This window comes from Zychaea mexicana (genome assembly GCF_025766255.1).
Source record: "Zychaea mexicana strain RSA 1403 chromosome Unknown BDB00scaffold_30, whole genome shotgun sequence".
Taxonomy (NCBI): Eukaryota; Fungi; Mucoromycota; class Mucoromycetes; order Mucorales; family Lichtheimiaceae; genus Zychaea; species Zychaea mexicana.
Genome location: NW_026516693.1, coordinates 21,423 through 47,657, shown reverse-complemented (window position 1 = coordinate 47,657; position 26,235 = coordinate 21,423). Strand labels below are relative to the sequence as shown.

Sequence of the window (26,235 nt, the reverse complement as noted above, 5' to 3'; positions counted from 1 at the left end):
TGTTATGCTTCTTAATATATCGCTAATTCTACTTTTTAGGTACATCACATTCTTCATGGGAATTTTTATAACGATTCTTTGCAGTTTGCAACATCACAAATACTGAGAAATAGATTTTTACTACTTACGGGGTATTTATTGCTATAAATTCGCCTAATACGATATCTACTCATTTCCCAATATAATGTGGTACAGTAATTAGCTTGAACAACCCTTGGTATTACCTTCTCCACAAGTTCTCATGATTTAAATCGCTTATATAATACCAATTTTTGACTTCATTTAAATACCATGTCATGAAGGAAAGGGCCAAAGTAAGGTCACTTTTCACTGGCGTGATAACAGCAAGAACAGCAGCGTTTTACACTTTGAATGGTTTTTGTCAAAGGTGTGCTGACGAGTATATCGTTAGCCATAGCAGCAGTAGCATCAGTAGCAGCACGTCCTGCACAATTAAAGTTTGAAAAACGGCAAGAAGATCAACAAGGTATCGACGATACCTCAGATAATGGCTTAACGGAAAGGGTCACTTGGGACAGCTATACATTGAAACTTGATGGCGAAAGGGTGTTTCTTTTCAGTGGCGAATTCCATGTAAGCTAAAGAAAAAGAGAGCAAGCAGATGGTGTTTCTCTAGCCACCCTCGCATTCTGCAATACGGCAGTGAATTTTTTACTAACTGTTTTGATAATTTTTTATGAAGTACTTTCGGCTCCCTTCTCCTGACCTCTGGACCGATATTTTACAGAAGTTCAGGGCCCTTGATTACAACGGCGTGTCTTTTTATTTCAATTGGGGCTACCATTCTCCAAAGAAAGGAGTATACAACTTTGATGGTGTACGCGATGTACAAAAGGCTTTTGATGCTGCAGAGGAAGCGGATCTTTACGTGATCTCTCGGGCTGGCCCGTATATAAATGCCGAAACTGTACGTATTGATGTTGCTATTCCCTTTGTTCTGCATACAGACAGATGACCGCATGACAGCACTGCTTATACTTCGTGCTACGACTACTATAGGACTGTGGCGGGTTTCCGAGCTGGCTTATGGACATGAGAAGCCCTGCACGATACAGCAATGAAGAATACAATGCAAATCGGAAAGAGTAAGATGAAGTTGCTTTATAAACAATACACAGCGTACTATAGATTCAGACCGATAACACTTGTTTTTTGAATACTATGTAACTTAAAATGTCAGATGGCTTACGGAAATCAATAAATTCCTCGTGCCAAATCAAATCACCAACAAGAAAGGTGGCCCAATAATCTTAAATCAGTTAGAAAACGAGTATACTGGACATGATGCCGAATACATGGAAGCGATCAAACAAAAGTTCTTGGCAGATGGTATTGAAGTGCCTTCAATCTTCAACGACAAAGGTATGAATAACTATTTTGTCAATGGAACCGGCGCACCCGACATATACGGCTTCGACAAATACCCGGCTGGCTTCGATTGCAGCAATCCTAAAAAATGGGCGACGAATGCAAGTACCGAGTATATGGATTACTACGCCATTACAAATCCAGAACAGCCATCAGCTCTCTGGGAATTTCAGGGCGGCGCATTTGATCCATGGAACGGCCCAGGTTATTCAGCGGTTAGTACACGGAAAGACAGACTTTAGAGATGCTATTTGATTCGACAAGCAAGATACTGACTAGGTATGATACTGTAAAAGTGTCGCCAAATGGTGAACGAACAGTATGCCAAGATTTATTACAAGAGCAATTATGGACAAGGTGTGCGAATCCAGAACCATTATATGACATATGGAGGTAAAGCCGATAATGTTTGTGAAAGGCTAATGTTACAGGAGCCAAATATTAACCATTCATTATCATTTTAAAGGCATTTCTTGGGGAGGCTTGGCAACACCTTGTAAGTTTGTAGTAATGTCACATGCCTTGGTTATTCATCACTATGCTAATACTTTTAATATTGTTTTAGCTGTCTATACGTCTTACGATTATGGAGGTGAATATATAAAGGAAACCCCCTCTTTAACGGATTTATATTAAACTTCTATACCTAGCTCCTATTAGCGAGCCTGGTCTAATGACAACTAAGGCGTATGAGGTCAAACTACAAGGTGAAACAATGCGATTATCAAATGTTACGTCGTAAAATCTAGAGTACTGATATCAAACTTTTTTTACGATTGTATCGTAGCCACTTTTCTGCATACGGTGAAACCGTTCTTAGCGACAGAGTACTTTGAACCAAAAATTGACAATAGCGATAACATTCTCGTACTGGGTCGTGCTTCTATCGAAGCACCTACCAAATTCTACGTTGCACATCATTTGAATACGCCATCCGATAACTTAGATGAGTAAGTTTCGGCCGCTTTCTTTAATGTGAATACACACAAATACATAGATAAGATATTGATGGCATGTGACATACATTATCGAATAGGTTCCATGTCACTGTGAATACAACCGATGGTTTTTTCAACATACCTAAGAGCAGCAAACTAGTTCTCAATGGCCGTGACGCTAAAGTCCTCGTTGCCGACTATGACTTTGAGTCGCAACATTTGGTTTATTCAACCAGCGAAATCTTTACTCATCAAGATGTGGGCTCGTACGATGTCATTGTTGTCTACGCCTATGAAAAAGAAGAAGGCGAATTTGTCATTAAGACGGGCGGCAAGAGGAATGTCAAGGTCGAGACCAATGACTCAGTGACATCCGAATTTTCCGATGGCGTTTTGCAGCTTACTTACACCCATCCCAATGGTACTACTCCTGTATACATTTCAGGTGCAGGAAAGAAGAACAAGGACTTGCTTGTCCTCATCTCTGGATACGAAACTGCATTGCTATGGTGGGCACCTGTCATTGACAAGAAGAAGGACACGCGCGTTTTGATCAATGGCCCGTATCTCGTTCGCAGTGCCTATGTCTCTCGCTCATCAGTGGCATTCACCGGTGATATTGACCAGACAACTGATATCCAAGTGATTCTTCCGCGTGCTATCACATCAATTACTTGGAATGGCAAAAAGGTCAAGCTTCATAAAGGGGACCATAGTATCTGGACTGGCACCTTGAAATTTACAGAGCCCGAAGTGAAGTATACGGATTTGACCAAGGCCAAGTGGAAGTACAGCCCTGGTTCCCCTGAGACCGACTCTGATTTCGATGATTCAGAGTGGACTACTGCGGATCGACTCACTACAAACTCTGTCACAACTTCTGACACACTGCCAATCTTATATGCAGATGATTATGGTAATTTGTGGAAAAGCAGATTTTAGAGTTTGTTTTACGGATACTTTAACAGCGATTATGTAATTTTCTAGGCTACCATACGGGAAGCATTTGGTTCCGTGGAACCTTCAACGGATCTTCAGAAATTACAGGATTTAACCTTACTTGCATATCTGGCGCAGCCTCTGCTTGGATGGTGTGGTTAAACGGCGAGTACCTGGGAGGATTTGATGTTGGTAGTCAAGAATTTAGGAACTTGGACATCAATATCAAGGGCAAGAATGTCATCTCGGCTCTCCTGTGGACTACGGGACACGAGGAAGATGGCGGTTCAAACGATGCTTACAAAACGGCTCGTGGTTTTACATCTGCTAAGCTTCTGGGTCTCAATGATGACCAGAACCAGACAGCTTCCATTGACTGGAAAATACAAGGTATAGTTATATTATGTGCTACATGGGATATGGTATTTTCATTGCAACATCACGCACTTGATGCAATTCACTAATGTATCTCATACGCATGCATTATTCTAGGTAACCTTGGAGGGGAGGATCTAGCGGACCCAGTGCGTGGTGCGTACAACGAAGGCGGATTATACGGGGAACGTTATGGCTGGCATCTACCGGGCTTTCCCGACAGCAAGTGGGAAGATGCGTCTATTCCAGAAGAGAAGAGTCGGACTGGTGTCTCTTGGTACCGCACAACATTTGATGTGGATATTCCTGAAGGTTATGATGTCCCTATGAGCCTCCGCTATGTTGACGAAACCAAGACACGCTATCGTTCATTGCTTTTCTTGAACGGCTGGCAACTTGGACGCTATGCTAATGATCTCGGTCCACAGACTCAATTCTACCTTCCCCGCGGCATCCTGAATACTAGTGGCTTGAATACGCTTGCAGTGGCAGTGATTCCAATAGATGAGGCTGCACAGATAGGAAAGCTTATTCTGGAGCCTTATAAAGTCCTCCAGTCAGCAATTCCATCGGTCGATTCAGTCGAGTCTCCATCGTACCAAGATCGCCAGTAGCAGGATTGATTGATAGTTCTACAAAGCTTCATAACTTTATTCATTATAGTTTCAAAGTACTTCATAACTATTATATTATTGGCAGTTTAAAGTGAATAATAATTGCTTTAAAAACTCAGTATATGATTACGTGGCCATAGGAAACTACCTTTTATTTACAAGAAACTTAGTTATATAAGTACCATTTCGATGGAATGGTGTCATCCCGCCTGGTCCTTCAACCAATAAAACCAAAAGCAGTACACGATCTCACAAAAAAGGCATATGACATTATTCCAGAGATCGTATACCGATTTGTACAACTGCAAACCAGCTAAGCGGATCTCACGAATATCTAGTAATTTTTGCTAACGAAGCTGTAAAACTCTCAAGGGTTTTGGATTACTTAATGACTAACGAGAAACAGCTCATAAACAATTTTGGAGTTTTCGGAAAATAATTGTCTGGTGCCACACATAGCCTGGGAAGTTGCTGAATTGCAAGGAAGGGAAAGAAGCTCTTCATTCAGATCCCACCGTAGAACTTCTGACCTTACTGTGATTCACAGCAGTATGTATGAATGTAAATTGTGGGATATTTTGCTTATATAACTGAAAGCCTGTCATACATACCGTCCGAAGAAAGACCATTATAAAAAAATTGCTTTAAATTGTTGCATTTGTTGGGACTTTTTCAACCACCTAAAAATCCGGATGCTACTCAAAGGCGCTCTGACGAGCATAATGCTCGCCACGGCAGTGGTGATTTCTGCAGCTGTACCAATGGTGCAGAGATTAGAACACCGGCAACAAGATGAAGGATTTCAAAATAACGGCTTAACGGAGGCTGTTACCTGGGACACTCATACGCTTCAAGTTAACGGCGAAAGGGTGTTTCTTTACAGTGGCGAGTTTCATGTAAAAAACACTACATTTGATTGATTGTATATATGATATATTGCCAAAAATATTAACGCGTCTTGTATAATTGTTCTCTGATAAATAGTACTTTCGCCTTCCTTCACCTGATCTTTGGAAAGATGTTCTGCAAAAGCTCAAGGCATTGGAGTTCAACGGGGTCTCTTTCTACTTTGACTGGGGCTATCACTCAGCCCAAAAAGGTGTCTATGACTTTAACGGTATCCGTGATGTTCAGAGGGCATTCGATTATGCTACCGAATTGGGACTTCATATTGTGACACGACCGGGCCCTTATATCAATGCTGAAGTGGTCAGTATCATCAATTCATATATGCTTCTAACACTACCCGTGTATCTTTAAAATACCCAGCGCGCAATATCCTAAAAATAAGCGTTTCTCAGGACTGCGGTGGTTATCCTGGTTGGTTTATAAGGGAACCCGGTGCCACACGTAAAAGGGACCCGAATAACGACAAGAACTACTTGGAGTAAGATTTCGTTTTATCACATGTTCTGATTGACCAATTATGTGCTAATTTGAGTATCATTCTTCCATCGCAGGTGGCTTGATGCAATTGACAAGCATATCGTACGAAATCAGGTTACACATGGTGGTCGAGTCATCTTAAATCAAATCGACAACGAGTATGCAGTCAATACTGACCCGCGCTATATGCAAATGATCAAAGACAAATTCCACGAGGATGGCATCGTTGTGCCATTAATCCACAACGATCCTGGTTTAAGGTCCGGATTCGTGAGGGGTGAAGGCGCTCCAGACATTTATGGGTGGGACATTTATCCACTTGGTTTCGACTGCAGCCAGCCAGATAAATGGGAGACCGATAGAAATCAGATCAGTTACAGAGAGTACCATCGACGTACAAATGATGAACAACCTATGGCTGTCTACGAATTCCAAGGAGGTGCTTTCGATCGTTGGGGTGGTACAGGCTATGCAGAATGCAGAAAGCTTCTTAATGAGCAGTACGCCAAGGTTTACTACAAAAACAACTTTGCGCAGGGCGTAACAATTCACAATTTATATATGACTTACGGTGGCATTTCATGGGGAAATCTTGCCGAGCCAGGTACGTAAAGGTTCTTTTTCATACGAGCTTATGATTTTCTGTGTAATAACCCTCCGTAATGCTTCCTATACCAATAACAATAAAAAACAGGCGTTTATAGCTCTTACGATTATGCTGCACCCATCAGCGAATCTGGTATTTTGACTGCCAAGGCCTACGAAAATAAGCTTCAAGGTAAAGCTACGACTTGTGAATTATTCAGGCACAGCCGTATACTGATTGTTATTACCAACGTGATGTTACAGGAGGATTCATAAATACTGTCAAGCCCTTCTATACAACCGAGTATTTTGAGTCACAAACAGACAACGACAATCTTATAGTCGACGGTTTAGCGGATGTCAATACAGATACCAAATTTTACATTGCTCAGCATCTTGATATTGGCTCTAAAGATTTAGACGAGTGAGTGAGATTGAAAACCATGACGGTGGGATGATTGCTTCATACACACACTTACAGGACGCTCATTCTATACCATTTAATTGGATAACAGGTTTACCATTACCGTGAACACCACGAAGGGCGCACTTACTATTCCTCGAAGCAGCAAGCTTGTTTTGAACGGTCGCGATGCCAAGATTTTGGTTACGAATTACGATTTTGGTTCGCAACATTTGGTTTACACAACAAGTGAAATCTTCACTCATCAGGACCTAGACTCCCGTGATGTCATTGTGGTTTATGCCTATGAAGATGAAGACGGTGAATTTGCAATCAGCGTAGACAATGAAGATTTCAAAGTTGAAGCTGACAGTTCAGTTACTTCGGACGTCTCTGACGGCATTTTGCAGCTTACCTACAAGCATCCAAATGGCACCACTCCAGTTCATATTTCAGGAACAGAAAAGGACTTGCTTGTGTTGATTTCTGGTTATCAAGCTGCTACGAGATGGTGGGCTCCTCATATTGATGAACATACGCGTGTCTTTATTCATGGACCTTATCTCGTGCGCTCTGCTTCTGCTTCACACCATTCGTCGGTGGCATTCACTGGAGATATCGATGAAACAACAGACATTCAAGTGGTCCTTCCCGACAAGATCAACTCCATCACCTGGAATGGTAAGAAGGTCAAACTGGAGGAGGGCCAAAATGGTATCTGGACCGGAACGTTGCAGTTTGACGAACCAGATGTCAAGTACACTGATCTTACCCAGGCCAGATGGAAGTACAGCCCTGCGTCCCCAGAGACAGAACCTGACTTTGATGATTCGGATTGGTTGACCGCGAATAACCTTACTACTGTATCTATCACTCCGCATGACACATGGCCGGTCCTCTATGCAGATGAATATGGTAAGAAGAATACCACCAGCTGAACTGGAATACTTTTTCACTTCCTTTGAAAAATAATTTTTCCTAAATATGCATAAACTATAATCATAGGCTACCACACTGGTAATATTTGGTTCCGTGGCACTTTTAATGGATCTTCGGAAATCACTGGCTTCAATATTACTAGTCACTTTGGTCTTGCTTCTGCTTGGGTGGTGTGGTTCAATGGCAAATATCTTGGAGGTTGGGGTGCGGATGAAACGGGCAATTTAGGCTACGAGGATTTGAATAACACTCTACTCAAGTCTGAGGGTGAAAATGTCATTTCTGTCTTATTTTGGACTACTGGTCACGGTGGCGATTGGAACGCAGACGGTTGGCATGTAAGCAAAAGCAAAGATAATGAGAATATAATGTTTGCCTATTGTTATTGATAACGATTGCTTATGCGTATAGACAGATGCGCGAGGTCTTACGAAAGCAGAACTTCTTGGAGTTAGCAACCAGACCATTTGGTCAATTGATTGGAAAATCCAAGGTATGTCTTATAACGTAGAATCCTTTTGATGATAACATTAGTTTATACTGATACATGATAAACGCACATCATTTATTTCTTAGGCAACCTTGGAGGAGAAAATATCTTCGATACCGTTCGTGGTCCTTATAATGAAGTATGTAATAACATGCCTTACAATAACGGTCGGAAGGTTAACAAAAAAATTTAATCTGTACAATAGGGTGGCCTATATGGCGAACGTATGGGCTGGCATTTACCGGGCTTCCGCGATAACGATTGGGAGACCGTATCCTTGCCAGAGTCTACCAATCGCACGGGCTTTTCATGGTACCGTACATCATTTGATGTCAAAATCCCCAATGGATACGACGTTCCTATGAGCGTCCGAATTGATGACGACACTGACTCCCGCTATCGTGCTGTCATTTTCTGCAATGGCTGGCAACTTGGAAAGTTTGCGCATGATATCGGCCCACAGACCCAATTTTATCTTCCGCGCGGCATCCTCAATGTGAATGGCAAAAATACATTGGCTATTGGAACCGTTGCCATTGACGAGGGAGCACAACTCGGCAAAGTTACTCTTGAGCCTTATGGTGTACTTCAATCTGCACTTCCGCAAGTCGATATGGTTGATTCTCCATCATATAACGACCTCAGGAAGAGAAAGTAAAGCCACTATTAAACAAGCGATATACAGTAATCCTTGATGGAAATGATAAGTCAATTTGTAAAAGAATCTACGCAATCAGTACACTAAACTTTACTGCAATAAGAAGATACTATCCTGTGAAAATGCCATTGAATTTAGTAATATAATAAATTGTTCATGCTGCAAGCATTGAAGATATAATTCTTTTTATAAAAGAGCTGACGAAATTCGAAAGTATTACGCTATTCACGAGGCTTTCGTATCAACTTGGATTGGGTCAGGAGATATGTTATCATACCTCGTACCAACATCCCTCAAGTAACAATGCTACGCATTATTGACCTTAACCACCTATTATGTTCAAAGCTGTTCTAAACGCTTTCCCAGAAGTGACTTGATCGTCCAATCTAAGAACTCCATCAACCCATCCCTTTTTGCATACGTAATCATTCGTTTCCACCACCGCTGTCGAAATTCATTATATCCTAATTTCTATGGCAGGAATCAAACGATTAATTACTGGAATATATACATCATCAAAAGTATTTACATTGTGCTTTCCATCTGTTATATAACAATTTACTATGTAACTAATTCTCAAATTCTTCCAATGAACGCCCCTTTGTCTCGGGAATCCATGTGGTAAAGAGAATACAAATAAGCATGATCACACCGAAAATGATGATTACGCCTGGTAAAAAGCTTCTTTCACCTTCAGGGCCACCGACATCAGCAAGTGCATTGAATGCAAATGTGGCAATAATAGCACCAAGTTTGCTAAGCATATCATCCGTTAGTAGCCATTAGGATATTTATAAGCACAGTAGTTGTTCCTTCCAACCGTATTTACCCGGAAGCGGAAGCGATTCCGTGTGCCTTGGCTCGATGACGTGTTGGAAATACTTCAGCTGGAAGAACAAACGTTGTTGTATTGGGTCCAAAATTGAAGAAGAACTGTTTATGGTTATAGCAAAGTGGTAAAAGTGGGAATTCAGTTAGTTCCGGCATTGCGCATGAAAGAGTGCTAAATTTACCTGAGCAATTGCAAAAAGTACGATAAAGCCAGCGACGGATGCTGCTTGTAACGGATGCCAGACAGCGCCGAGAATGATAAAAATTACGCCAACTGCGATAAAACCCATATACTGAATTGGCTTTCTTCCCATTTTTTCGATTAACAAAACGGTTGCAATATAGCCGGGGAAAGCACCAAGCGCTGACAGGATAAGGTTACCAATGGCCTGTTTAAACAGAGTATTCCATGGAGGCTCATTTTCGGGTGCGAATCCCATGGAGCTTAAAATCAAAGCTTGATTGAGATTTGTACCGTAGAATGCTTTTACAGAAACAGCAAATAACGTTAGCTAATCGATATTTTGTATCAATCTGTTTACTACGTTATTTAAAGATGTGTGCTGTAAAATTACCTATATCCATGAAGAACCTGCGAACATTGGATGTTACAATAAGTTTTTAATAATTTACTTGGTCAAATGCTTTCCAAAAACGCAATGTAACGTACCAGCACAAGCTGACACCGAGCAACACTTTAAGATTTCTCCATTTTCTAAAGTACTACGGGAATACAGATAGTTGTGAGCGAGTAAACACACTGTATAACTCATAATGCGTTACAATCATCTAGCTTACATGGAGGAAATCTTGAAAATTTTCATGACGAATTTGCCTCTGTGATTTCCTTTGCGTAGCAGCTTCGAGGTCCTGCGAAGTCATGGTTTTTGCTGAGGAAATGCTATTGGCTCGATTATCTTGAGGGACCAGTGTTGGCGAGTCCATGCCGGATTGTTTCATGTTGCTATTGCTTCTGGTACTGCTGCCTGGATGGTGTAGCTCGACTTCTCCTGCTGCAAGCTGATCCATTTGTATATCCTCATACGGATGTGAGTATTTGTCTCTACTCTCAGAATCCACTTGTTGTTGCTGTTGATCTTGGCGTGTCTGGTTCCTCCTTTGTCTAGATGACGGAAATGATTCCAAAGCTGATTTGGCACCCGATGTGTCGTTTTGGACGTTCGCTGCGTATCGAGGTGACTCTGGTAAAGTAAAGCGGCTGTATACTGTTGCGATCGCAGGTACAGCGCCAAGGCCAATGCAAATCCGCCACACATAATCTAGGTTGTCTATATTTCCTTCGATAGCTGACTTGAATGCAGCAAGCACGACCATGGTCACTAACGGAGCCACAATCTGGCCAACTCCTTGCATTGAAAAAATCATGGCAACCATTTGACCTCGTGTGTTGACAGTAGACCATTCACTAAGACACATTCGTATCAGCTCATAAAGATTTACTTGTAAAAAGTTCTGTTGTTGAAGACCAGATTTCGAATAAATTTGCGAGCAACTCACGCTGCAACTGTACTCGACATTGGGTAATCGCCTGTCGTGTTTTATCAAAGGATTATGGTGTTGGCCTCAACGTTCTTTGGAAGATTTTGCCACAGCAGCAAACTTACCTCCGATACCAAAGCCAAGGACGAATCGCCAAAATCCAAGAAAGCCAACTGCACCAACACCTTCAACAGCGGATCCTGCTGTGGCACAGTTGATGGTGGCAATAATAATGACCAGTAGTTCCAAACCATAAATGGCTTTCCGACCAAATGCTAATATCATTCGAGGGGTAAGAGAACTGTCACGCAGAAAGAAAGCGAATGTTCTTGTCAAGTAAATTGGGTAGCTAGAGATATCTTACCATCTCCAAGGAAACCAAACGTTAACTGGCCGCAGAGCTGACCGAATGAAACCATGCCTTTGAAAGGACCTTGTATTCCGCTGGGCATCTATATGAAGGGTGGTTGCCATCGCTGTCAGCATACGAACTTATGTTACGCGAAAGAAAAGGGGTGACAAGAAAAGTTTTTTAACCTTGTTGTCACTATCTTTATAATAGATATAACCAAGCATGGGCGTAATAAGATTGATAATGAAAATGTCATAACTATTTACAAAAATGTCGTCAGCGAGATTCATCTATGATATGCATTTTTTCGGTAGACTAAACAATGCTTACGCGTCAGTAAAGAACCCAGCGCTACTGATTACAAGTGTCCGCACTTGACGCCATGTAAATCGCTTTGAGGTATCATCAAGTTCTTGTAAAGGTGCCGGTGGCTGTGCCGTTGCAGCACTGCGTCGAGTATCGGCTTGAAAAGCGGTATCTTCCGTCTAATGAGGGGTCCACGTAATTTGTTAGAATCGCTCTACCAAGTTTAGAAAGCGCCTTTTTTGACATCTTATCTTACCATATTGTTGTGTTCAATGTGTGCAAAAGTCTATTGTTAGAAAACTTAAAAAGAACCTAAAAAGGAAGAATTTCTGGATCCAAAGGATTACGATGAATGATGGTCTATTCCATCATCTACCTTTTAGAACAAAAAAAAAGTAGTTTTGCATGAAAAACGTGCTGTACCAATCATGGAAACATGTGCTGGGTGGGAAACTTTCGGAGTGGCCGCGTAATCACTGCGAAGCATTTGTCATTGACCTTCCGATTTTTATTCGTTCTCTTTTCTCTTGTTTCAAGCGTTTGATTCTCAGTGAATTGGGACCCAAGCTGCGCAATGAGCACTTTCCTTCGTCCTATTCCCTTCATATTTTAAAAAATCAAACAAACGCCGTCTAATGCGTATATAAAGAGATGCTACGTCTATTACGTGTCAGCTTAGGCCATCATTCTTCTTACTTGCCGAAGCCAACAACACAGTGCGCGACGGCAGCTCGGTCATTAGCTATCAGAATGCTCTCCACACTACCAGCAACAACAACGGATGTCAACGATATGAATCCGCTTCAGCTAAGCCAGCTCCTCCAAAAGCAGCACAAGGACGATCCTTTTCGAAAATCTCTCAAAGTAATTGATGCACGCGAACGACACGAAATCGAAAAGTTTGGTAGAATTGAGGGTGCACGCAATATTCCCTTTGGCGTGTTCCAGCGCGATCTTGAAACCTATTCGGCGGCATTGGATGACTTGGACAAGGACACAACGGTAATGCTCATAACCTTATCCAACATTTCCCCCTGTACTATATTGACCACAGATTAATTATTTGATGTTATGATAGGTGGTGATTCATTGCATGTCTGGTCGCAGAAGTCTGGAAGTAGCGAAGCATGCGGCTAACATGGGTTTTAAAGACGTCTACAATCTCGTTGGCGGATTCAAGCAATGGAGTGGTGAAAACTTGCCCGTGCTTCAATACGACAATAACCATTCGCCTTGGGTCCATACGGTCTTTGAAAAGGAAACAGAGACAGCTCAGTATATTGTTACGGATGTAGGTTAGTGCTGCATGTTTGTTTGCTGCTCCATTATTTATCACGCCCAAAACACTTATGTTGCGAAATGATTCCCCGCTCCTTTATTATTTGCAGAATCCAAGGAGGCATACATCATTGATCCCGTCTTGGATTATGACCCATTTTCTGCTACAGTGCGCCCTACTATGGCCAAGAAGATTCTAGAATTCATTACCAAACACAACCTGAGTGTGACCAAAATCATTGACACCCACGTTCATGCAGTAAGTAAAGGCTTTTACTGTCCGCTTAGTTTCCCCCTGCATACGTACTTATCTTATGAGCTTTTTCCTAAAAAGGATCACTTGACAGCCGCTCACTATTTGAAGGATCTGCTACCATCAAAGGTAATATTATATTGCGGTCGGCTATTAGGAATGTTGTTTTAAAGCAACAGGCTAATATACTCGTGGTTTGTTGTTGTAGCCCGAGTTCTGGATGGGAAGTAACGTGACCAAGGTCCAAGAAGTGTTTAGTCAAAAATATAACCTTCCGGGTTCGCAGCTTAGCGCCACCGGCCAACAATTTGACAAGTTGATCAACGAAGGTGACACATGGATCCTTGGCGAGAACATTCAGTGTTCCGTTTTAAGCACACCAGGACACACACCTGCTTGTATGTCTTACCGAATCGGCGATGCTGCATTTGTAGGCGATACGTTATTTATGGTAAGCTAAATTGACTGTTGTTTTGTTGTTTGTTGGGTTTATCTGTCGTGCTGGATATTTCACAATGGAAGACGGTCTATTCACTGCTATTGTTGCTTTTAATTTTATTAGCCGGACATTGGTACAGCACGATGCGATTTCCCTGGTGGTAGCGCCGAACAAATGTACGACAGTGTTCAAAAGATGTACAAAGCATGGCCAAATGATACACGAATCTATGTTGGTCACGACTACCCACCCGCGAATTCAGACAGATCGGTAAGTTTCTGTTTCTTTGTTTTCCGAATTAAAGGTTACGCGACAGAACTATTAACCTTAAGATGATCGTGATACTCGATGGTAGTACGAAGTCGTAACAACCCTCGGAGCGCATAAAGAAGCTAACCAAATGGTTCACGAGGGCATTTCAAAGAACCAGTATATTGACCTTCGCAAGAAGCGTGATTCACAACTCAGAGCCCCACGATTTATTCATCCTGCCCTCCAAGTAAATACAATCTATGGTTCTCTTTTGCTACTGCTTGCTGATTTTCCTACAATTTTTCTTTTAATTTTCTTAGACCAACCTACGCGGTGGCCATCTTCCTGCTGAAGAAAAGTCAACTGATGGCGACGCATCCGCTGGACGGTTCTTCAAGATACCAGTGCGTTGGCAGGAGTAAAAAAATTGGTAGTACACCATGCTTCTTTACCACAAGCTCCTAATAAACAGTACACAATGAGACCTTAATTTTACACCATCCTTATATATCCACATGATATACTCGTTGCCATAAAGTCGCTTGAAAGATACTGCGCGTTAATTGGCTCATAATGCTCAATGGGAGAATGAGTAAAGGCATAACAAACAAGCTCTTGCACTTGAAAGAAGAATGAAGAAACATGAAGACCAATAACCCAATGTTGTATATAAAGGATGGTAGCTGAACAACTGGTCCGTTACGCTACGTTCGCTCGCGACATATTCGATAATCGACCTCCACTTCTCGTCGCTCTCATTAACCTTTTCTATATTTTTCCTTGGACTCTCTGCTGTACGTACAATGAATTTTGCATACGAGTTTGATCTCCCTGGTTTTCCAGAGGAGGCTGTCGATCGCGCCATGCAGCGAAGATTGGCGAGAGAACGGCATCATAGCCGTTTGCATTGTAAGTTCGATAGTTTTTGCTCTCCCTATCATCGACTCCTATAAACAATATATCTTATCGATCTCTTAAAATCTGTTGATAGACGTATATCGTGCCTTTCTTCGGGCCAACAGGAGTCGCTACCGAAGTAATCGACATGATCAAGTTTTTCCATGCCTTTACCCACAAGACTTAATGAGGCCAGAGCCGCCTCTCGAGTGGCGCGTTTTACCTGGTATAGTTGACGTTCAAGCGGATCCCGGCGAAGAAGACAGCGGTCGACGAGGTTGGAAGGACATACTGTGTGACCCACAAACATATTGTTGGGCACTAGCACTTGGTGTGTTCGTCTACTGGAGCATCAAAAAGACAGCAAAAACTGGATAGAGTGGGCTGTAATTTGTATCAATGATAATAAAAAAAAGTCGCATTGTGCGAGTTTTTGGACATTTGAAAAAGATGGCAGAGAAAGGGAAAGAGATAAGAGTGTTCTGTTGCATGGCAACCACTTCAATATCCCCATACCCACATGACGTGACGTCAGCTTGAATTATCCGCTGGCGGGGGTGTTGTGTGGTGTTGAAATCAGTGGGACGATTTTTTTTTTCAAGAGGAAGAAAAAACACTAGCAAAACTCCATCTCTCCCCTCTCTCTCACACACACATTCACACTTGACATCATGTTCGCCCTTCGTCGTGCTGCTGTTGCCGCCGCTCCCATTGCCGTGCGCTCGTCTGTCCGTCCCTTCTCCGTCTTGGGTGCCCGTCTTTGTAATTATCAAACTTTTTTGTTTTATATCTACATTGTCGCGTTGCTTTTGTTGTGCTTTTTCGTAGATTTTGTCAATTGAACGAAACTAGACCGGCCAGATTATTTCCCCTCCCCATTTCATTGTTTTAAGAAAAACACCAACGATTTGCGTCTCTCGTCTTTTACATTGCATCTACGAAACGCACCATGAAGCAAACGACAAAAAAAGCGTTGATTGATCAAGACTCTAATTATTATGGTTATGACACTAAAATTAGCTGGTGCCGTTTCGGCTGAAAGCATCGAGAAGAACCTTGGTCCCGGTGGTGCTCCTGGTACCGTCCCCACTGATCTCGAACAGGCCACTGGTTTGGAGCGTCAGGAATTGTTGGCCAAGTTGGAGGGCAAGGAACTTTTCGATATGGAGCCATTGAACATGACCCACCTTGGTACTGTCAAGAACCCCATCGTCGTCCAATCGCACGACCCCATCCGTTTCGTTGGCTGCACTGGTAATGTGTCTCACTTTTTTAGCAGTACTTAAAAGTTGGATTCGAGACGAGAGAAGGATGATATGTCGGATAAAAAACAAGAGGGAGAGAAAACGTGTATCAATGGAACTGGACATATCTGAACAATTGGATTGATGGTACGATGATTAGGCTACCCTGCCGAGTCCCACGACGCCATCTGGATCAACTTGGACAAGTCCCACGAGCACGACCGTTGCCCTGAGTGCGGCTCCGTCTACAAGATGGACTTTGTCGGTTCTGAAGACGACCACCACCACTAAATTTGCATTAAACGAAACAACTGTTTCTGACTTGAACAAAAGAAAAAAAGAATCATCTGCTTAAATATACATGTATACAACAACAATGACCAAACCGTTTTCTTTTCCGTTTCTCATATTCGTAAAAAAGCGAGCCCCAAGGAAACCTTTCTCCGCGTCATCAAAACTACACTTTAGATTTCTGTGCTAATAAAGTTCCTTGTGTGCATAGTTTGTCTATATTTGATACTATTCGATGGATATTTGTGTGGTAATAACAAGCGACTACATACTGCAAGCATATGGAATTATGGGTAGGAGGTCGCATAAATATCGTAAACTATCTATCACGAATTTGCTATACAATAAGCAACTGTTTACTGCTTTATCGACATTCTACTAGCGGTCCTTCCTCGCTTCGCTCCGTGTCATTCAACGGAAACGTGTCGCAAGGGGGTTCCCCAATCCCCTCGTAGCGAGCCCATTCAAGGCTTATTCAGATGCTTGGGAAACTTTGGATTTGAATCTATTGCTTGTGGCACTGATGCGATAACTTGTTTTTGCAAATCGAGTCCTTATCTCAATTTTCGTCGCATAGAAAGTTTATTAAAATATCGCTGTAGCTTCTGAAAACTTCGAAACCACATCATTTATGCCGCCAACTAAGAGAATAATAGTAGTATGGACTTCTGATTGACATTTGTTCAACTGTAAAAGAAATGAGTTGCTATAATGACAATGTTGAGCTTATGTCCTATACGCAAGTCAGTGTCTAGGTTTATCGTTACAGCAAAATTGAATCCTATTAGTTTTATATTCATCAATTGAATCATATTTGAATGTATGTCAGTATACGCATACGCGATGCCCATATGTTATCGGATAAAAAAAAGTAGCAAATAGATGAAAATAACTACATTACATTGACGGTGGTAATAAGAATGAAAATATGATTGGTATATTTCGATAAGCGCATGATAGATAAATGTAAGAAATGCAATATGCAGGAAGTCATGTAGTATAGCCGTTCAGTACTGTAGGACTTCTTGCTTCATGATGAACAGCACACTGTAGGAAAAAAAACCTTAATATACCTTAAAAAACCTGAATAAACCTGAATTTAGTTCAACCAGGACCACCGTTGTTGTACCAAATGAAACTTCCGACACACCTGACCACATTTTTTTTTTCATCTCATCAATATGTCAACACCTTCTCTATCACGGAAGAATAATTTCATGCCGCCTGCGGTTGACCATTAACACCAACAGCTGGCAGGGTAACAATCGCGTTCAGCAGTCCAGGCTTATACGTATTGGTGAAGTTATGGTGTAATTTCAGCATTATGATGTAGGCGCTGCCAGATTATTTGCCTTGGTGAAAGTATATAACGCTGAAAAGCCTAATGACAGTGGCACGTGGCTGTATCGCACGATGGAGTTGTTAATGTAAAGCATATCAAACAGCTGGTGTGCAGTATTGAAAGTACATCGAAGCGGCACTACGTTTGCAGGTCACAAACGAGACAACGAACTTCTTGGTGAACTGCGGTGTATATGGTGATTTCCATTTTAGGCAGTATCAAAACAAAGTTAATCCTTTTCTCCTCATTTGTTTGACCTTGCCTCTCCTTGTATGCTTCATCTTGCCGTTTGAAAAAAAAATCGTTCCTTTTCTTATTCCTTCTTTTCTTTCGTCAATAATAAAACATCACACAGAAACAACTTAACATGAATCCTCAAATCCCAGCAATCCTTAACGCTATCAAAAACAATAACGATTCAATGCTTGCACTTGCACGGTCGGTCGGCTCCTTGGAAAGGGAAGTTGATGTCACAGTAAGGCGTTGGATGATCTTTCCACATCAGTAACTCTTATAGCTGGGGATGTACAGTGCTGTCCTTTCATGTCCATCTGTAGAATCTTCCAGCTCCGTATCAAGAGCGTTTTCTTCTGGGCTGTTCGACGGCATGCTCTTGACACTGTCTTACAAACGCAAAGTCGACTCACAGACGAAGTTTGTAATGGAGGAGCTGACCAGTCTGTGCCACGACGTCGTCAGGGAGCACCAATTGGATATCACGCGCAGCGACGCAGTCAATATCAGGGACAACATATGGGGACGATCTGGGATAATGGTCGATGGTATTCTCAGCAAACCTGATATTGATTTGCTTAGAACGAGCTGATCAGCGATACCAGAGACGACCTTGAAGGCGCAACAAGATTTATAGAGCGCATGCTAAAGATCTGCACCCTTGGCTGCGTGCGTGAACAGTTGGGCTACAAACAAAATCCTGCAACTTCGGGGGATCGCGCAATAACTTACAAGAAACGCGTTGCCTAGGGCGGCTTCTACCAAAAATCAGTAAGTACATACTAGGAGTATTAGCGTTTCCGGTATATATGTATATAATGCTTACCTTCAAAATATTACAGTTTTTAAACGCTATCAGACATTATCAAGCGCTCCACAAGAGGAAACATGTGTTTTTTCAGAATAAAGGTATATATACTCTACCAATGCAGATGTATTTGACGTACTTCATAGCACACACACTGGTTGTACTCAACCAGCGTTCGTCAACACCATGAGGTTGCGTTGCCGTCGACATCAAACACAGACGACTGTTCAAGGCTCCTAGTGTAATAGTCGGAAGACGAAGACGCGTCGCAACTGCCCAGTGTGTTGCTCTCTTTAAGCCAAGGTATACAGTAGATCAAAAATCCATATTGCATGGCATAGAATGAGCATCCATGATATACCAACCTAATTAAAAGAGAGACTACATCACGCAAACGCGCTAATGACTTCACTGACAGCACCAGTGTTGCTCGCGTCGGTGCTCGTAATGCTCGTGGTGTTCGCTGTTGCGGTCGTGTTGGCAACTAAATAGAATTGAACACTTATTTGCTTGTGTACTACACAATGCAAAAATGATTTGTCAAAGATTTAATATAGAAAGCAAAATTTAATAATAAACATATTGTCATCCAATCGAAATCAGTTTTTTAGCATACATAATATGAAAGAGGATCAATGAGGAAATGTGAATAGCTGATGAAGTATCCAATGATGCTCCCAAACGGATACAGCTATACGTACAACGACCAATAAGACACGATGTATGTACCCAATCATAAACACAGTTGAACGCATTTCACGCTTCAACCGACCAATAAGACGAATCAGAGAAACCACGCATATTAAGGTATATTAAGGTTTTTTCAGGTTTTTTCAGGTTTAAAAAAAACCTGAATATACCTTAATTTGCCCGTTTCAGGTTTTTTCAGGTTTTAGGTTTTTTCAGGTTTATTAAGGTATATTAAGGTTTTTTCTTTCCTATAGTGGGCACTTATTCTTTTTCAAATGATATATGGACCATCATCTATATCGTCTCCATTGCGGATTATACGTAACTTGTTGTCACCAGTCCAGATGGGAAGAAGGCGCTATTGCACTATGCAATATGCCTATTTCTAATTTTTCTTCAAGCATTGGATTTCCAGAGTACAGTACTATCATTTGTCTCGGTTGTATACGAATTTACTGCAGTCAGTGTCTCTGCTCTCTTTTTGTGCTCGAAACACCTATATATTGAGTATGGTTTTGTTGCTTTCTATGATGAGAGCATAAGTGATGAGTTAAAACTACACATAGCAAGCTAAGAATACAGTTGCAACCTGCAAGTCACCTAAATGATTGTACTGTAAAGGCTGCCTTTGTATCTGGCGCGTACTCATCAGTGTACGATTTGGTGTTAAGGCGATGATCGGTGTACGTTTGGCCAATAGCAGGATGGTAATTCGCTTCCTGTAGACGACGATTTTTATCACTAAGATAAACAAAACAGTGACATGGACAGAAGCACACTCACATTATACAACCGTACAAAAACCAAAATACCACCAACAAACAAATGTATATTCGTACGATTTACATGCCCTCAAAAATACGTAAAAGCTTAGCAAAAGCAGGATCCTAAGCGGGTCAACTGGATACAACTTGCAATAAGATTAGCAGAAAACAGAAGAGAACGATCACGATATTCATACATAATCAGGTTGTAGCTCACAGTATAATAACATGACAGTTGTTCTTTCAACTGGGGTGGGTTATTACACTGCCATGCCGTTAGAGAGTTAAGCATAGATGTGTACATGCGAAGAAATTGCTACATATGTAATGTACTGTATAATGAGCTATCTAGAACGCAGCACAGTAAGGATGCATAGCCAACACATCGCGTAAGCAGGTGTGACATTACTATTCTCTCACGTAAGTAACACAATAACATATTTTATTGATTGCTGTTATGCGTCTCTATGAATAAATACTATAGGCCAGGAATTTCACTGAGCACGAATGCGTGTGATGTTCCGTTCTAGGAATACCCACAAAGAAGAGCAGCGATACAAAGACATTTTGATCAATTCTTAACTCATAACGTGCATGATAAGCTCGAAAAATAAAGTAACGGGAAGAGCTGTATAGCGACTATGTGTTCAAGATGATGGTGCTTTGTCTATCTTGATACCAATAATCAGCCTAAGGGAAGGCAAGCACTGATCTTTTATGTAAAGAGAGCTATAGAGATATATGTTTTATTTTTATTTGTATTATGCTAAACATTACGAAAAAAAAGGGTTCAGTGAAAAGGGCATAGTTGATGGTCATAAAGTGACCCGGCTTGACCGGAAGCACCAATACAGCAAGCCGATTGCTGATCTCTGCCGCGAGTGCCACGCCAGCATGATAGCTGAGGCATCAGTCATTGAAGCATTGTGATCCGCCATTTATTCTTGTCACTTCCACTTATATCAGTTCCTTTCTGACGCACTATTGGCCACTAAAACGTGCAACATCGTTGGCTCGTGTTGTTTTCGTTCACCATTAACACTGGGCAATACCGGCTGTGTAGTTTCCGCAGCTGATTTCCGCCACGACGTTCATGCCCCCCAATCCTCGATCCGACTCCCGTGCCTGCTCGGCCAATGCACATCACTGCGACCGACTTGTCCGTGTTACCCTTGACGTATGAGCGTTCTTCACTACAGATTGAACTGTCTTCTTGTTTAACTGGGATGTAAATTGATCGATCGACTGTCTATTGCGGGAGTAATATACTTATAGAGGTGCCAGTAAGGGAGACCAGCTTCCCCCCACATTCTCCCAATTATCTCTGAAGTCAGCTGTTGACTCAAAATCGGACAAGTTAATTTATAAGTGAAGACCAAGCATGCGCGACGAATCAGACATAAAAAAGCGAAACGTTTCCTACCTAGAAATCGTCCTCTCTCTTTAAAAAATAACCACTTCTCCAGGACTCGTACGTAATATCCACGCTCGAAATCAGTGTTGGACCCTGATTTGCTGCAACAATCTGAGTGACATGGACAAATTCGTGAAGTTTTAGACGGTGAACTTTTTTCCCTCTTGCCGCCCTTTCTTTCCACCATTTCCTCTTCTTTTTCTTTCTCTTGCAAAATAAAATGAGCATGTTATCCTTTTTTTCATTTTGAATCCTTTTGAATACTCACCTAATGCGTCATCTTTTTTAATCTTCCGCAGCAAAATGCTCGCCGTGTGTCAGAATCGGATCTTAGCTAAAATTTGGCTTCTGCTAGTACATACTAGTATTGAGCCAACAGCTGGCTTCAAAAATAATTTGGAGAATATGAGGGAGAAGCTGGTTTCCCTTACTGGCACCTCCATAAGCATATTGCCTTACTGGCACCTCCATAAGTACAATAGTGCACACTGATTTGACCATTTTGATATATCACAATGCTAGCTAGAGCAATAATGAGATATGGATTTGTGAATTACTTCTGAGCATGTGAGCAAACTCTTACATAGAGCTGCTTTTCGTTTTGTATATGCAAATTGACTAGAAGAATACAGCGTTATGAAAGGATGTTATATACAAATGAGGTATGGTATGTACTCAAATAAACTATTTTTACAGATAATGCTACGATCCACTTTTGTTCTCCAACGCATCCAGACGCTCACTGACTTCGCTGAGTGCATTTTCAACGAAGTTCTTTGTAAGCCTTTCCATGGAGAACTGTAATGGAAATGTAATACCGTCTTCTGTGCTGTTGATGTTATCCAAATGCTTCTTGCCGATCTCTTCTCCTCTATCCGCCGCAACAGGATCCACTAGTCGTCGGATAAACTCTCCATGATTACTATATAATAACAAAATTAATCAAATCTAATATGAGCATTCTCAAAGAAAAAGAATCCACTGATTGCCATGGAAAGAAAAGAAATAGAGGAAGATGGAGAATAGAAAACATACTCGAGTACTTGGCATATATCATCGACCACCTTCATAGTGCGCATGGGGAACATTTCGGCAAGTACAGTAGTTCGAGCTTGGATAACAGTTTGGTCCAACTCTCCAATACTTTTCTCCAACGAACTCAACCGAGCCTTCTTGCGTTCATTGGTTACCAGCAGTTGATCATGTCGTAACCGTTTCGCTCGCTGTAGTAGCCCTTTAACTTCACGTCCTTGCCTTTGCACTTGTTGCTCGAGGGTATCTGCAGTGTCAATATTGACACAGCGGGCATCAAGAGCTTTGGTTCTTCTTCCGGCCTCCTTTAGTTCCTCTTGGACGATGATTACTGTTTTTAACATTTCAACTTGGTGCGATATGTCATGAACCTCAGATCGTAGTGTATCAGTGCGTTGCTTGCTTAGATCTGCCTTTGCTTGTTGCAGCAGATGTTCAATTTCTTTTCTTTCCTCCGATTCATTCGCCTTCCATGTTTCTTCGCACAGGTTGTACACGACTTGTTTGGCCAACTGCTTTTTGAGATCGTCTATAAATTTCCAGTTTTGCTTTTCGATGAATTTGTACAGCATTTGTCCTTCTTGCAAATCCTTATGAGACGTATCGTCGTCAAGTGGACGTTGTTTGCCGACACCTAATTTTCTTTCGACGGATCGTCTGATTTTGCCTTTCTCTACCGAAATCATGCCTTGTAACCCCAAAGGAGTATATTTTCGAAGCGACATGTCGGCCAGTTTGTTTCGCATATCATTCCATTCTCGCTGAATTCTGTTGTCAGCGTAATCACCGAGAGTTCCTTTGAATGCTTGTATTTTCTCCAACACTTCCTCGTGATGCGATAGATCATACTGCTTGCTAAATTTTATGATAAAGTCGTAGATTTTCGCCGCTGCAATCGTGTTCGTAGACTTCCAACTATTGTATCGTAGGAGAAACGGTAAATTAAGAGTACACCAATCAATGTGTGTGCGTGAGTAATCAGACAGAAATCAAAAATAAAGCTGGCCCCTCCCCCCCGCCACCATAAAATCAATTTTATGTACCTTTTCACAGTGTTTTCGTGCAAAACTCGAATTTCGTGGAGATGACGTTCTGTTACAGATGACCTTTAGACTCCATGGGCATACAGAAATAGTGTAATAAGAGGGAAGATAAGCGCAAATAAATTACCAAGTTCTTCTGCACGAATCTCTTGCTTATGAGCTCGGTGTATATCACAAAGTAAATCGAATCTTGCGAGTAATTTATCAGCATCTTCCCGTAAAGAACATGCTTGATATACAGAGCTATACATGAAGCTTCAAGTTAAAATTTACTCCTGTTCCTTGTCAACTGCTCCTTCTTCCGAAGACGTTTAAAATGTATTATTACTTGAGTGAGAATCGCGAAAGATCGTTGGCGAAAGCTTCAGTTCGTTGCTGTGGCTGTGATGCTGCTGGTGACGGCTCTTTAAGATCCTTAGTCTTAGTGACATTTGCCGCGGTTGAAACAATGACTTTTTGTTCCCCTAGAGAAGGTGGTGGTATTGATGCTGCTGGTGGCGTTCGTTCGTAAGTTTGTTGTATGACGGCACCCGTTGGAGCCGAGGTATCGGTGCTTTGATTGTTTAGGGAACATGCTGGCACAGGTGTAGCTTGTGATGGTCGGTGGTGATCGTTAACTCGCGTCGAAGCTGAAGCATTAGTACTGTGTTCTCCTGGCGAACGCTGCGACGTTGATGCAGCTCGCCCCATAGTTAATTGTATGGCTGGAAGAGGTATTGGGAGTTGCGTGATTAGGGTTGGAGGAGCATGATTATCGTTTATATTGTTCGGTGACAGAGTTGTATGAGTGTTGGCAAGATCATTTGGTGTAGTCGCAGCCATTGTCGATCTGCGGGTAGCGTCATTGCTGTTTTGTACTGTTTTTAGTAAATTGATCACACCGACATTTCTTTCAAGCACGGTCCTTTTCTTTACCTGCGTTGTAATGCTTCTAAATCCGGTGCAACAGTTTGACGATCGTCAAAGGACTGCTCTACTAATCTTCTAATTGCCTCTGGATCTGGTTCTGCAGTGATCCACGGCGTATGCGTCATGATTGCTGGAATTATTTTTTTTCCTTTTTTAAATTTCAATACTATGCAACTGTAATAGTTGTAGCTGTGTAAAATAGAAGAGTCAAAACACAGGAAGAAATGCAATCTGAGTTTAATTGCATCAGTTGATAACACTTCACCAGCGGCGCAGGTATTCTTCCTTTCTTTATCCAACCCAGTCCTTTTATTATACAAGACACAATGATTAAAATCTGGAACATGAAGGCCAAGGAGGCCGCCGCCGAAAAGAAGAAACCAAAGACAAGTGCTGCTCAGATTCGTGTGCAGAAAGGTAAAGGAACACATTCCTTCTTCACGTATATCTTATGGTCAGATTTTGTATGGGTGTATGGTTGTAAGATTGTCTATCCGTTTTCCGCAGCGTTCAACTTAAAAACAAATTCCTCTTCCCAATGATACTATAGACTTGTCAGAGTTGGAGATTCCTTCTACTATCAAACTAGAATTCCCTGATCCATCTGACATTCTCAACTTCAACGTGAAGATCAATCCAGACGAAGGTATGAATATAATGAATTCTTTTCGGGTGAAGCAAAAGTGAATGTATCGTATGACTTATATGTGTATTTGTTATTGTGGTGCACTATTGTTAGGTCTTTACAATGGTGGTCGGTTTGCTTTCACTTTCAAAATCAATAACAACTACCCCCACGAACCACCAAAAGTTCACTGCACTCAAAAGGTAGATACTGAAAGCTGCATAATCAATTTGCCATAAGCAGAAAAAAGAAGTGGGCTAACTTTGTATATGCAAAGATATATCATCCAAACATCGACCTCGAGGGAAATATCTGCTTAAACATCCTGCGTGAAGACTGGAAACCAGTCCTTTCATTGCATTCTGTCCTGGTTGGTTTGCAATACCTGTTCCTGGAACCTAACGCGGATGATCCATTGAACAAAGGTTTGTTGGTGTATTATGGAGAGGGGTTGTGGTGTTGCGGATCTGCTACTAGCTGTAGTATGTTTTTACAAGCGTATACTGATTCTGATGTGTATTATATATTCATCCACATATTAGAGGCCGCAGAAGACTTGAGACAAAACCGAAGTGGATTCGCGTCGAATGTGAAGCGATCGTTGGCAGGTGGCGCACTGAAGGGCATACAGTACGATAATGTTTTAGCATAAGAAACCTAAAAAAAAGCATAATAAAGTAAGATATACGCATGGGATTCCTCACGTCTTTGGATGTGTAACGAAACTCGCTTTCTTGTATGTATACATAGATAGATAAGAAGGGTCTTGCGGGTGTTGAGAAAGAATAAGGTATGGCATGAGAGAATAGATAGAGTGGGTGTTAAGGTTGATTTCCGCTGCTACATTAAACGAGGTAACCTAAAGCATTAGAAGTACTAAGTCTCCATAGAAAGGATCGACAGTTATTAAAAAATAAAAATTGTGGATACTCATAATAGCATGAGTTGGTTAGTTGGTGATGTATGTGTAGTTAGTGTTATAGAAGCGTATAGTAATCATTTGTCTTTCCCGTTC

General features: G+C 41.6%; 9 protein-coding genes across 9 annotated transcripts; 6 read left to right on the top strand and 3 right to left on the bottom strand.

The window, feature by feature from the left end:
• Positions 1 to 372: 372 nt before the first annotated feature.
• Positions 373 to 4,255, top strand: BDB00DRAFT_871650 (beta galactosidase; the record flags this gene model as incomplete). The annotated part of the gene is made up of 12 exons (XM_053126851.1): positions 373 to 594; positions 704 to 928; positions 1,021 to 1,106; positions 1,202 to 1,604; positions 1,686 to 1,782; positions 1,856 to 1,885; positions 1,955 to 1,981; positions 2,040 to 2,096; positions 2,177 to 2,339; positions 2,426 to 3,243; positions 3,315 to 3,656; positions 3,759 to 4,255. The coding sequence occupies 12 exons, from the start codon at positions 373 to 375 to the stop codon at positions 4,253 to 4,255; spliced, it is 2,967 nt and encodes a 988-aa protein (XP_052980388.1).
• Positions 4,256 to 4,977: 722 nt separating this feature from the next.
• On the top strand, positions 4,978 to 8,716 carry BDB00DRAFT_871649 (beta galactosidase; the record flags this gene model as incomplete). The annotated part of the gene is made up of 11 exons (XM_053126850.1): positions 4,978 to 5,151; positions 5,240 to 5,464; positions 5,557 to 5,642; positions 5,716 to 6,245; positions 6,336 to 6,419; positions 6,491 to 6,650; positions 6,742 to 7,544; positions 7,635 to 7,906; positions 7,980 to 8,061; positions 8,145 to 8,197; positions 8,264 to 8,716. The coding sequence occupies 11 exons, from the start codon at positions 4,978 to 4,980 to the stop codon at positions 8,714 to 8,716; spliced, it is 2,922 nt and encodes a 973-aa protein (XP_052980387.1).
• A 569-nt stretch (positions 8,717 to 9,285) lies between these two features.
• BDB00DRAFT_871648 (major facilitator superfamily domain-containing protein) lies at positions 9,286 to 12,192 on the bottom strand (the record flags this gene model as incomplete). The annotated part of the gene is made up of 13 exons (XM_053126849.1): positions 9,286 to 9,472; positions 9,546 to 9,649; positions 9,730 to 10,031; positions 10,123 to 10,139; positions 10,218 to 10,270; positions 10,346 to 10,973; positions 11,066 to 11,096; positions 11,173 to 11,322; positions 11,412 to 11,499; positions 11,585 to 11,657; positions 11,730 to 11,884; positions 11,962 to 11,991; positions 12,160 to 12,192. The coding sequence occupies 13 exons, from the start codon at positions 12,190 to 12,192 to the stop codon at positions 9,286 to 9,288; spliced, it is 1,851 nt and encodes a 616-aa protein (XP_052980386.1).
• Positions 12,193 to 12,843: 651 nt separating this feature from the next.
• Positions 12,844 to 14,279, top strand: BDB00DRAFT_762443 (metallo-beta-lactamase family protein; the record flags this gene model as incomplete). Its single annotated transcript, XM_053119331.1, has 6 exons — positions 12,844 to 13,000; positions 13,094 to 13,242; positions 13,318 to 13,365; positions 13,445 to 13,687; positions 13,799 to 13,949; positions 14,038 to 14,279. 6 exons carry the CDS (start codon positions 12,844 to 12,846, stop codon positions 14,277 to 14,279), a joined length of 990 nt encoding a protein of 329 aa, XP_052980385.1.
• Positions 14,280 to 15,434: 1,155 nt separating this feature from the next.
• On the top strand, positions 15,435 to 16,792 carry BDB00DRAFT_819680 (cytochrome c oxidase subunit VB-domain-containing protein). Its single transcript, XM_053123250.1, has 4 exons — positions 15,435 to 15,586; positions 15,845 to 16,078; positions 16,229 to 16,652; positions 16,742 to 16,792. Exons 1-3 carry the CDS (start codon positions 15,496 to 15,498, stop codon positions 16,357 to 16,359), a joined length of 456 nt encoding a protein of 151 aa, XP_052980384.1. The 5' UTR covers positions 15,435 to 15,495; the 3' UTR covers positions 16,360 to 16,652; positions 16,742 to 16,792.
• A 1,108-nt stretch (positions 16,793 to 17,900) lies between these two features.
• On the top strand, positions 17,901 to 19,017 carry BDB00DRAFT_938478 (uncharacterized protein). Its single transcript, XM_053129285.1, has 4 exons — positions 17,901 to 18,176; positions 18,233 to 18,483; positions 18,686 to 18,706; positions 18,795 to 19,017. The coding sequence occupies exons 1-4, from the start codon at positions 18,069 to 18,071 to the stop codon at positions 18,931 to 18,933; spliced, it is 519 nt and encodes a 172-aa protein (XP_052980383.1). The 5' UTR covers positions 17,901 to 18,068; the 3' UTR covers positions 18,934 to 19,017.
• Positions 19,018 to 22,208: 3,191 nt separating this feature from the next.
• BDB00DRAFT_334483 (uncharacterized protein) lies at positions 22,209 to 23,653 on the bottom strand. The gene is made up of 2 exons (XM_053116984.1): positions 22,647 to 23,653; positions 22,209 to 22,533 (listed from the first exon to the last, which is right to left on the bottom strand). The coding sequence occupies exons 1-2, from the start codon at positions 23,387 to 23,389 to the stop codon at positions 22,314 to 22,316; spliced, it is 963 nt and encodes a 320-aa protein (XP_052980382.1). The 5' UTR covers positions 23,390 to 23,653; the 3' UTR covers positions 22,209 to 22,313.
• Positions 23,654 to 23,713: 60 nt separating this feature from the next.
• BDB00DRAFT_819670 (uncharacterized protein) lies at positions 23,714 to 24,802 on the bottom strand. The gene is made up of 3 exons (XM_053123249.1): positions 24,602 to 24,802; positions 23,814 to 24,533; positions 23,714 to 23,735 (listed from the first exon to the last, which is right to left on the bottom strand). The coding sequence occupies exons 1-2, from the start codon at positions 24,718 to 24,720 to the stop codon at positions 24,011 to 24,013; spliced, it is 642 nt and encodes a 213-aa protein (XP_052980381.1). The 5' UTR covers positions 24,721 to 24,802; the 3' UTR covers positions 23,714 to 23,735; positions 23,814 to 24,010.
• Positions 24,803 to 24,921: 119 nt separating this feature from the next.
• BDB00DRAFT_787340 (putative ubiquitin-conjugating enzyme E2) lies at positions 24,922 to 25,872 on the top strand (the record flags this gene model as incomplete). Its single annotated transcript, XM_053120693.1, has 5 exons — positions 24,922 to 25,012; positions 25,146 to 25,241; positions 25,335 to 25,423; positions 25,498 to 25,645; positions 25,763 to 25,872. The coding sequence occupies 5 exons, from the start codon at positions 24,922 to 24,924 to the stop codon at positions 25,870 to 25,872; spliced, it is 534 nt and encodes a 177-aa protein (XP_052980380.1).
• Positions 25,873 to 26,235: the final 363 nt, after the last annotated feature.